General features: G+C 39.2%; 1 protein-coding gene across 1 annotated transcript in view; it reads right to left on the reverse strand.

Annotated features, from left to right (window-relative positions):
* LOC122654829 (exportin-7) overlaps nt 1-12,370 on the reverse strand; it is a 98,558-nt gene that overhangs the window by 38,809 nt on the left and 47,379 nt on the right. The window contains exons 9-10 of the mRNA XM_043849094.1: nt 10,010-10,133; nt 9,236-9,303 (exon numbers count right to left, since the gene is read on the reverse strand). Of these exons, the coding sequence (XP_043705029.1) occupies nt 9,236-9,303; nt 10,010-10,133 (192 nt within the window). The remainder of the gene's footprint in view (nt 1-9,235; nt 9,304-10,009; nt 10,134-12,370) is intronic.

Below are 12,370 nucleotides of genomic sequence, written 5' to 3' on the forward strand. Positions count from 1 at the left end.
TACAACTAAAATAGGAAATAATTAGGGGTAATATGACTTAGATGGTAATGAATTAAATATATGTTAGACACCAATGGCCGATCTACGGCTTCATAGTGTCGGATTTATTTTTCTGCTCTTAAATAATTATTTTAATTTTCGAAAATTAAGAAAAATATATAAAAAATAAAAAAAACAGAAATAAATAAGGAAAAATATGAGTTTTAAGTTTAAAAAATAATGAAAAAATATGAAAGTTATTTCTATATGTTTTGAAATGCATTACTTGTATATTATGTTTACTAATTTTTGGTTTTGTTGTGTTAGGTCAATACTTATATTAACATTATATATAAAAAATTGGTTTTAATTATATGAAAAATATAAGGGTTAGGTGAAAAATATTAAATAACTATACAAGTGTATTAGTAATCTAAAAGTGTCAATTGAAGTGCATCTACATTAAGTTTTTTAATTATTTGTGTTACTTACATTGCAGTAAACAAGTATCATTATGGCGGATCGTGATAGACAACGTGCGAAGGGCAAGCAAAAGGTGGGGGAAAGTAGTCAACAAAGGGGGCGGAGGGAACAAAGAGAACACAAGAGAGACCAGCCAGCCAGCATAGGGGTGACATTGCATGGTTACATGGCACTCCCATTGATGGGGATAAGAGAAAATCTATATGTAACTATTGTCACATGCAATTTATGGGAGGTGGGTCCAGTAGACTTAAACAACATCTAATTGGAGGATCTAAAGATGTTGTAGGTTGTCATATGGTCCCTACTGAAGTAGCCAGGGAGATTGGTGATAGTTTGAGGGGAAAGAAGAAGAGGAAGGCTGACAAGCAAAGGATAAGAGAACAACTTGAGGATACAGTGAGGAGTTCGATGGGAGGAGGAAGACGATACAATGATGATGATGATGATGATGATGATGACATTGCAGTACCTGATGACATACAAACAGCAGAGGAGGCTAGGGATTTTAGGCGGACTGTTTCAAGGAGTAGAGTAAGTTTTCAAGATGATCAGCAGAGACAAAGAGTAGGGGGTAGTGGAGGAGCTGGCAGTTCTGGAGGTCCTAGATCTTTGAATCCTTTTAGAAGATCACAAAGTGTGAGGGCAGCCCCAACACCTCTACCAGTACCAGTACCACCATCAACATCTGATCCTAAATTGCATAAGAAGAAAGGAAGCAGTCAACCCAGAATCAAAGGAGCATGGAAGGGGATGAAGAGAATGGTTAAAGAATCAATAGCTAAGTGGATGTTATACCATATCATCCCAGCAAACACTGCACAAGGCCCCCATTATGATACCATGATAGATACCATTGCAGAGGCTGGCCCAGGATTCAAGGGCCCCACCCCATATGAGGTAATGAATGTTTATCTACCTCAACAAAAGAGTGAGATTGATGAGTACATTAGTGAGATGAGGAATATGTGGGAGACATATGGGGTGACTATAATGGCAGATGGATGGACTGGGCCTACAAGAAAGTCCATCATCAATTTCATAGTTTATTGTGATGGGAGGACAATGTTCCTCAAATCTGTGGATGCATCCAAAGAGATAAAGGATGCAAAATATATTTACAGATTGTTAAAGGAAGTAGTGGATAAAGATGTGGGTATTGAGAATGTTGTCCAGATTGTAACGGACAATGGAAGTAACGTCAAGTTGGCCGGTGAGAAGATGATGAACAATAGTAAGTACCGGCTCTTCTGGACTCCTTGTGCAGCCCATTGCATTGACTTAATGCTAAAAGATATGGGAAAGTTAAAGTTGGTGAAGACTGTGGTTGAAAGTGCAAGACAAGTCACCAACTTTGTATACAACCACTCCTATGCACTCAATCTATTGAGGGAAAAATGTAGGGGTGACTTGGTTAGGCCTGGCATCACAAGATTTGCCACCAACTACATTGCCCTCAAAAGCATTGAGACAAAGAAGGCCGGACTGAGAAGCATGTTTGCTTCTGAGGAGTGGTTTGAATGGAAGGGTTCCAAGACTGCAAATGGGAGGGAAGCACAAGCAACGATGTCATCTGAGGACTTCTGGACCAAACTAAGTAAAGTGGTGAAAGTTTTGGAGCCAGTAGTTAAAGCTCTACATGTTGCTGACTTCGCTCTGAAGGGCCCAACCATGCCAATCCTATATGCTGCAATAGACTTGATGAAAGATAGTGTCTATAGTGTGGCTCCTCGCAGTAGCAAACACTTCTTAGATATCATAAATGCTCGCTAGGAGAATCAACTTATGCATCCATTGCATAAGGCTAGTGAGTAAATTTATTTTATGTTTACTAATTCATAATATTATTATTTACTAATTACCTATGCATTTGACAATACATCTATTCTATATGTCATATTTCAGCATACTACTTGAACCCTAAGTATCAATATAATAATAGGCTTGGGTTGGAAACTCAACTTATTGATGTTGTGAAACAAGTAGTGAAGAAGTTGGAACCAGATGGTGCACTACAAGCAATTTACAACAATGAGGTGAGTTCAATTGGAAACTCAACTTATTGATGCTTCAAATAAGTAGTGAAGAAGTACTTACTAATTTTCCACATGGGTGTAGATCAAGGTATTTAGGGATGCATTGGAAAGTTTTGGAACTGAGGTTGCGATACAAGGCAGAGTACATGGTGATACTGGTAATTCTTTTAAGTTTTAAATTACATATGTATTGAAATTTGAAAGTTGAAACAACATTTGACACATGTCTTTTTTGTTGTAAACTTGTAATCCAGCTGAATGGTGGGTGTTGTATGGGGAATCGGCTGAAAACTTAAGAAGAATAGCAATTAAAGTCCTTGCCCAAACATGTTCTGCATCTGGTTGTGAGAGGAACTGGAGTACCTTTGCACTCATCCACTCCAAGAGGCACAACAGATTGGGGTCTCAACGTTTATCTGACATGGTGTATGTACACTACAACTTGAGGCTGAAACTGCAACACATACGCATGGGACATGAGGGACAGAGGGGCACCATTGATCTAGCTGACATCTTTCAAGTTGACTCAGACGATGAGGACCCTATTATGGATTGGGTGAGGGATAGAGGTGAGCCAGTGTTGGATGAGGAGGGAGGTAGGCCCGACCCCATGATAGCTTCTGAGATTGGTGCTGATGTGGACGAGTATATGGCTGACGAAGGTCAGATACATGCAAGGGAAGCCTCACCCATACCATTCCATCCCACTGGTGGCAATGTTGTTGATGATGAAGACTAGTCTAAGTCCTCAAATGATGATGATGGTGATGATGGTGGTGGTAATGCTGGTGGTGGTGATGTTGGTGAAGAATTTGACGGCATGCGAGAATGTAATGTGGTAGGCCAGGAGGCCCAAGATACGGCACCTGTAGAGCCACTCCGATTCACTGGAAAGACACAGTTTGATCATGCCACACAAGATATGGACCACGGAGCACATACCCCCGCACCCCCACCCTCAAGAGGCCCGTTACATACATACAACAGGAAGCGTAGGGGTCAAAAAACACAGTTGCAACCTGATCACATGGACATTGATAACCTATCTAGCTCTGTTGGTGGTTTGAGTATGGGTGATAGGGAGGGAGGACCGACTAGACATTGGCGTGCCCCATCTTTTGACGCACATACCACTCCATTGGCATCGGATTATGGTGCATCACAACCTTACGGTGGATATGGATATGGATCATCATCATATGGGCAGTTTAGTGGGGTAGGGGACTATGACTACCAGTCCCAGTCCCAGGGACATCCTGGATCATCTTTTGTAGATAACATCTTTGCATACCCTAGCGGACCTAGTTACCAACCTCACCAGCCATACATGCAGCCAATGCCATCGCCTCTTGCGCCAGCGCCAACATCATATTACAGTGGATCATCTTCTTCACGGACTGGATCGATTGATAACCCTAACTTATATCCTAGGATAGGTTACCTACAGTATGTTGATGATTCCATTTACGTGACACTTGTGGATGACTACACTCGTTTCTTCTCCGATTCTCTACTGTGGTCCACATATGTCCTTCAAACAGAGAGCAATGGACGTCGACTCCAGTGAGGCATGAGTGGGATTGATCCAGGGAGGCACAGCAACTACTATTAGTAGTTTAGCACTTGTAATTTGTAACTTAAGTTGTAATTTCATTGATCTATGAACTTGTGAGTTGTGACTTGCGAGTTTTGTGACTTTGACACTTAGTGTATTACCTTTAAAGCTTTAAGCATTTCAGCTATTGAGTTTTGAGTTATTGAATATTATGGAGTTTATGAGAATCATGGTACTCATCAATGTGTATTGGTTTTAACTTGATATGTGATGAAGTTAAATACTATTATTAAATATTAACAGCCTAATCTATGTGTATTTAACTATTTATACATTAGGGTCGGCGACCGTATGTCAATCAAGGGTGCAAGCCCAAAACACCAATTTGAATTCATATTTTTGCAATTTTATGGTTTAAATGTGTTTATTAAGCTTAAATAAGGTGTCCATGAAGTTTCAGGCCTAGATATTGCCAAATACCCCCCGAGATGGACCCCCGATATATTGCAGAAAAAATGCAATCTTTCGGTCATATTTCGCGATATTTCGGGTATCTCGGATATCTCGGTAGGCCCGAGATACCGAGATATCACGAAATATTAAACCTTGGTTAGGTCATGAAACTTGGTATACAACCTATTTTAGGCCATTTAAACACAATGCTACTATCTGATTTTGAAAAATCAAAGTCCAAATAGGAGTTTGACTTCGGACCCTAGGTTGGTAGGCTACGACATACTAATAGACCCTATTCTACACATAATTTAGTAGTAGAAAGCATAGAATTAATGTCAAACAACTTAAATAAGCATAAGGAATGTATAAATGTAAAATATATCAATTTTATCTCACCTCTATCACACAAACGAGTGTCATGCAATCCGGCGATTTTTCTATCGAAAAATGGGATGAAAACCAGTTTTTTGGAACCTTTATGCCAAAACCAGCAAGACGACTGAGAGCAGTCGAGATTTTGCCTGGTCTCAGTCGAGTTGAGTCACTTTATATGTTGGGTTTGGTTTAGTTTCGGTCGAGACAGTGTCTTTCTCCCATTTCGTACCTGGTTTCGTCTCGGAGTCATAGTTGTGAAGTCGTCGCCTAGGCGACGCCTTGGCGTCCAGGCGCCTTTGTCACACCTTGATTTTTGTGCCATCTTGTTGGTGTCGCCTTGCTTTTTACCCCCTCAATCGCCTTGTTTCGCCTAGTCGCCTTGACAACTATGCTCGAAGTTGCAAAATACCAAGATAATTCTGAGATCTCAGTGAGACCTCATTCCATGCTATTTCGTACGGACTAGACATATGTAAAGGATAATGCAACTACTACAAAAAGATCTGGTACTGGATTGCTTTCAAGGTGAAAGAACTAGATTTTGGTAATATGAATGGTGAAGTGTCAAAAACATTTTGTCATGTCTGATGTCTCCCAGGCCTCATAACTCACAAAGAAGTGTCTATGAATTCCATTCAAGCAGGAAGGTGGTCCGCTGTCTGACCATTTCAAGAAGTTCACATATACGAATGCTTGAAGCTCCATGGTGGGTAGTAAGAGTTTATATGACCTGAAAAGCATTATCCTACGCGGAAGGGAAACAAAATAAAAATCTTTTTTGAGCATGTTCTATAAAGATTTAACACATGGCATTGAAGAAAATAGATAATTCTTTACCATAGATTTTCTTTACAATTATAGAGGGAAAAGTGTGATGGGGATTTGGTGAGGCCTGGCATTACTCGATTTGCCACCAACTACATTGCATGATAGAGCTTTCAGGCAAAGATGGTTGGCCTGAGATCAATGTTTGCTAGTGAAGAGTGGTTTAATTGGAAGGAGTCGGGTTCGCCAGAGGGTAGGTCAGCACATGCAACCATCTCCAGTGACTAGTTCTGCCAGGACCTGAATAAGGTCTTTCTTACATTGGACATAGTCGTAAGGGTACTTATGATGGTAGACGCAGAGAAGAAGCCTACTTTGCCACACATGTACACTACCATGGAGTTGATGTAGGAACGCGTGAGAGCTGTTATACCTCAAGGTGGTAAGGCGTAACTAAAAATCATTGAGGACCGATGGGAGAAGCACTTGCAACATCCACAGCATAAAGTTGATGAGTTTTATATGTTTAGTGAAAGATACTTAAGTTAATTTACATTCCATTTACATATTCATAAGTACTGACAAGTTATTTATGTAATTATCAACATAATATCTCAATCCAAGTATCACTACAACCGTCAACTTGGGATTGATGACTCACTACTAGAAGCAGTGGAAAATGTGGTGGCGAAGTTGGAGGCTATTGCTGATATACAGGCAAATGCAACAATGAGGTGAGACCAAGGTAGTTACTAATTTATAAGTAATGTAATTACTCAATTGTGTACTAATGCAAGGCATGTTTGAACTTTGAAATGGGTATAGATAAAAAACTTCATAGATGTTGCTATGAGTTTTAGTCACAAGGCTAAAGTAGCTGCTAGAGAATCAGCAGACGTTGGCAAGTCCACTGCATTATTTGTCATCTTGTCTCCATTGAATTCATATACTTATAAGTAATCCTAATATTCTAAATTTGTAATGCAGTTGACTGGTGGATGCTCTATGGGAAAGACTTGCCTAACTTGAGAAATCTTGCAATCAAGGTGCTTTCTCAGACTTGTTCCGCCTCTGGATCCGAGCTCAACTAGAGTACATTCCCACTAATCCACTCCAAGAGGTGAAACTGACTGGGTCACAAACGACTAGAGCAGTTGGTGTATGTGCATTATAACATGAGACTAATGATGCAGCACATATGCCTAGCCACGGAGGGTAATAACGATCCAATTGAGCTTGCCAACATTTTTCAGATTAACTCAAATGATGATGAGGATCCCTATACCAATGGGTGAAGAATCGAGGTGAGCATGCCATAGATCATGTTGGGAGTAGGCCCGACCAGAGATAGCTATTAGATGGGTAGCGATGTGGACAATTGTCATCTAGCGAGGGCAATATGCATTCACAGACACCCCAAACTTTCGAGTCTCAGGTTGGTGGCGATGATGAGGACCCCAAGTGGTTGCATTCCATTGATGGTTATGATGGTGGTGATGAGGATTATGATAGTGATGGTGATGGTGGTGAGGGTGATGGAGGGAATGTGCGAGAAGTACTAGTACCAACTTGACATGGAGTCAGTGTACTTCACAAGCAAGACTCAGTGTACTCATACCACATAGGATAAGGATCACTGTGCACGTGCCCCCACAAGTGCAAGGCCTGCAGGCTACTATAGAGGTTAGCGTCGCCGATTCATACCACCACCCGAGGAGAAGGGTGATACATTGGAGTCCATGGACATCAATATCAAGAGCTTGACTAACAGTCTCGGAGGCATGAGTATGGAGTGATATGTATGGAGAGAAATGGCGTGCACCGTCATATGGATATGGCACGGAGAGCACCGGTTCTGACTATAGTCACTATATTGGGTATGGTTAGTTTGGGAAGGTTAGCTCCTCATCATTATCACTCTCTGCCTCTGAGTATTAGGGTCAGTCACGCACTGGGTCAAGTTTTGTGGACAGCATCATCAGGTTCCCAGCCCCCAGCCTCATGTCTGATCCAGTTCCACATGCACCATCCAGTAGCAATGGCTCTCGCTCGAGTTCTGCACGGTTCAGAGATATATACATAGGTTAGGGTATCTCGGGTACATTGATGATTCCATTTACAGGACTGTTGTGGACGACTTCGAGCATTTCTTCCACCATACTATGACATGGCCAGTTTTTGTGATTCAGTCAGAAGAAAACTTGCTTCGGCATCAGCAACATTTTAGTGGTTTTAGTCAGAGGAAAACTTGATTCGGCACCAGCTTGACTCACTGACTTGTTGCTTGTATTGTTCACTCTTTGTAACAAATAATGTTAGATGTATGATTTATTTAATGGTTTATAATTTGATGTCTTTTCATTCCTAATGCTTATTTAAGTTGTTTTACTTGAATTATATGTGTTCTACTACTAAAGAATGTGTGGAATAGGCCATATCAGTGTATATATACAGCATAGGCTACCAACCCAGGGTCTGAAGTCAAACTACCATTATGGGTTAAATTTTTAAGAATCTAAGGGTTCCACCACGTTTATAGTGGCCTAAAATAGGCTGTCATGCATCTTTCATGACTTAATTAGGTCATATGGCCCCTAATACCCTGAAATTTGGAAGAAAAAACAATACAAAGTTTCAGCCGAAATCCGAAAAACCCGATTTCAGGCCTGACCAAAACCATGCCCAAAACCGAGACCTCAAACTATAGTTTTGGGCAATATGGGATTGTATCAGTATGGTATTGCAGATCAGTATTCATAGATCTTGAAAGGGATCAGGCAATATGCACAAATCTGATCCTAATATTTGAGACTATGAAATTAGTGGTATGGTATTCAGTGGACTCAGTACTTGCAAATCTGGACACAGGTTGGCTGAAAAGCAATCTAATCTCAATACTTCAAACCATGAAATAAACTGTTCTATTTTGAGACAGAACAAAGGAAGATTAAGAATACATGCCACATTTCAACAAAAATAAAAATAGATATTAAACTAAAGAACCTTATAAATTATGCATAAATTTTTCAAGACTCTGCATGTATTTGTAACAGCATTATAGACTGAAAACAGATAAAATTATCCCCATTTGAACTCTTAGTTTCTTTTTGACACGTTGAGACTTCTATAGCCACGCAATTATTAACAAACAGCTAAAAATATTAATGATCTATGGAATATTCCTTGGGCAAGAAAATCTTGAAATACGCACTAATAGCAATGGAGTTTTGAAAGTTCCACAATCCAAAAAAGGTAGAAGAAACATTACTAATTAAAAATATTGAAATATCTAAGGAAGCCTATCAAAAAGGGACCAGCTTTTTAAATGGTCTGTATGAAACACGGTAAACACTTCAGCCGTCGGATAGGCACATGTGAATCGAGTAATCCTGTTCAACAGCTGAACTGTTGACTGTGTATGAAACCTTCCACCAAATAATAATATAATTCATACAAAAAATTTGAGATTCTAAGAGCAGAAATTAAACCCACTACAACTTTCACTCCAAAAACAAAAATCGGGAGGATAAGTGGCCATAAATTCAAAGAAATAGCATTCAAAGCTTATTTATGTAATGAATGTTACCTGATAATTCACTTTAAAACGACCAAGAAGACGACAATACTCATGGTAATTATCATGATCAGCAAGGCCTGATTTACATTTGAAATTCATAACAATCAACAGAGTACAAAATTAGTACCTTAAGTACAACATTACTCACCTAAATGAGGCATTGCAGACTTTCCAGAAAAGGTGCGCAAATGAAGTAAAAGTTCGAGCAGATTTATTTTTTTAATAGGCTCAGACATTATATTTTCCAGAATCTAATAATCAAAGAAAGTAAAAATATTCCCTACTATGCACACGCCCACTGAAAACTGATAATGGATGCATGATTGTTGAACATAGGAATGTAGATTCGCCTAAAAGTAGAATCAAAAAATTTCTCTAACATAAGATTCCACTCATCTAACCGAAGAAAGAAATAGATCAAGTAAGAAACCCAGAGGTAAATTGGAACGACAAAAGTGTTTGACCAAATATGGGAAAAAATGGGTCCGTTCCAAGTCAAATTCCTCTATACCTACTGACCCAAAACAAAAATCATCAAACAAACATTCTTAAGTCATTTATTGCCCATTTTCATATCAAAGACTGCTACCAAAAGATGAGACTGAATTGACAAGTATGGAACTCTTGCAAGTTTGCCTCAATGATTTCTCTCACACCATACACAGCACAGTGTGTTCACTAGCATATTATTTTACACGACTATAGTCAATATCTTAAAATAAAAGAATTGGAATACAGAAACATTAAAAACAACAACTATGGTGTTGTACAATGACACATCACCTTTCCCAGTTTGCAAGATTTCTTTGGTTCCAGTCATGAGATGGGCCAGAAATTTGGAACGTTCAGTATCATTCGTGAACAGGGAACGTCTTACAGAAGCCAATCGCACTAAGCATTCCAAAGCCTGGAAGCAAACACAACAAATGACTAAGAGAGAAGTTCAGAAGAAGAAAAGTTTTGCATCACAGTCAGGTTCAGTTCAAGAAGAGGTACCAATAACAATTATTAAACAAAGCCTCATGCAAGACATTCATAAATCATCAATGCAAACTTATTAGAAAGTGAAAAAATTATAATTGTTCAACTATCAAAATTGAAATGAGTGAAACAGACGGAGACAGGGAATAAAGTCTAAGATGGTTATAACTAGAATAAAGTTTACATGGTAAAAACCAAGGCATTCGGAGGCTAGACTCATCTTGGAATGAAGTACATAAACAATTAGTAATGTTCTAATAAGAGAAACCATAAGTAGAAGTGTAGAACAAAGCCAGCAGCAAGAAATTTCTTTTAAGAGTACGAAGGATCTGTTGCTATTCTTAAATGTCAAATTTGTATTCTAGTTGCATCTAGTGGTACCAATGTCTATAGTCAGTATTTGAGTCTTAGTTGATTAGTATAAGGGTCTTTTTAATGTAAAGGTCACTGCTAAAGAGGGTTTTAGCAGGCTCCTACATATAGGTTACTTTCCGAAAGTAGGAAGCCCTTTGAGAGTTGATTGAAGCTTGGATTTGTGAGAAAATAATTAATTATGTGAATTATTGTGAAACCCGAGTAATGCAGTGTCAACCTAAACCAGTGAAATCTAGTGAGAGATCAGCCTGCGATAGGACAAACCAGAATTGGAGAAAACAAAAAACTATTTACAGAATAACAGTAGATCCGATTTGGCAAATAATCAAGTTGAAAGGTTTGATTTTAGAGTAAAAAGTGTTCTGCAAAGAGTGATCAAAATTTGATGGTCAGACTCGCACTTACGGAGTAATCCTACTTGGGAAGGATAGTTCAACAACTGCAGCATTGATTGATAGAATGGGGGTTCAAACCAGTGATCAAATAAGGTCTAACAGTTGTACCAAAATAAATAAATAAATAAATGTCTAACAGTTGAATAACAGTTAATAAAAAAGTAGGAAAACAACAGCCAAAACAGAACAAGAAATCTGAAGATTTAACAAATCATAGTTGAAGTAGGAAACAAGAATTCAATAGGAAAGATAGGATTGTTTTGGGTGTTAAAACTGAAACTGAAATAGAAAAGAAATAAAAGAAAATATCGAAAAAATATATATGATAAGGGATCACCACCAGTACCACAACCTTGGCATCACCACCAGGGAGCCTATTGGATCACCACATCTGGGACATTCTTAATCACCAGAGAACTAAAGGCAAAACTATCTTTCATTACTCAAATTTGTGTACAAGGCTGTAGCCACTTACAAACTTATATAAAAGACTCAAAAACATACTCAAACGGAAAAAAGGAAAGGCCCAAACCAATACTGAACAGGTAAGGTATTTAAACTAACTAGAAAAGAGCATCCCAGTGCACGAGGCTCCCGCTACTGCAGGGTTTGGGAGGGGCAAATGTACGCCAGCCTTACCCATGCTTCATGGATAAGCTGTTTCCATGTTTCGAACCCACAACCTGATGGCTGCAATCGCAACTTAACCGCTGCACCAAGGCTCACCCACTGTTAAGGTATTTAAACTAACTACGAAACTGAAATAATAAAAGAATGAGACTGAAATAATGCTGGACTCTTAAGAGACCTATTCCAGCCTACGTGAAACAATTAATAACAAATAACATAAAAAATACGACTTTAACAAGACTAACTAATAAAGGAAATCATTCATTCGTACCCATATTTTAGGCCCATTAAATAAAGTGGCTTATTACAATAAAAACCCATTGGACTATAACCCCAACATGCATAGAACCCAACCAAAGGCTTACTTCCATTAAATAAGCCCACTTTTGCAAATTTATCTGCATCACCAAGCTCTGCTAAGCCACTCTCTCCTTCTCTTCAATTCTCCTACATCTACTGGTGCGGCATCTATGGCCTTCCTAAGTCAACCATAAAAGCAATGGAATCCCTCTTCTGTGCTTTCCTATGGAAGGGAAAGAAGCTTCCAGATTCCTCCACCCCATCAGCTGGAAGTCCATTTGCCTCCCTAAATCTGAAGGAGGTCTTGGCCTTCACCGTATCCGTGACTCCAACATTGCGGGTATCCTCAAGCCTATTTGGAAAATCTCCACTAAGCGTTGATTCTATCTGGGTTAATTGGGTGTACTCCTACCTCCTAAAAAATGACTCCATTAGGACCGCCTCGCTTCCTGCCGACTCCTCC

Source organism: Telopea speciosissima, chromosome 3 (assembly GCF_018873765.1).
Source record: "Telopea speciosissima isolate NSW1024214 ecotype Mountain lineage chromosome 3, Tspe_v1, whole genome shotgun sequence".
Lineage (NCBI taxonomy): Eukaryota > Viridiplantae > Streptophyta > Magnoliopsida > Proteales > Proteaceae > Telopea > Telopea speciosissima.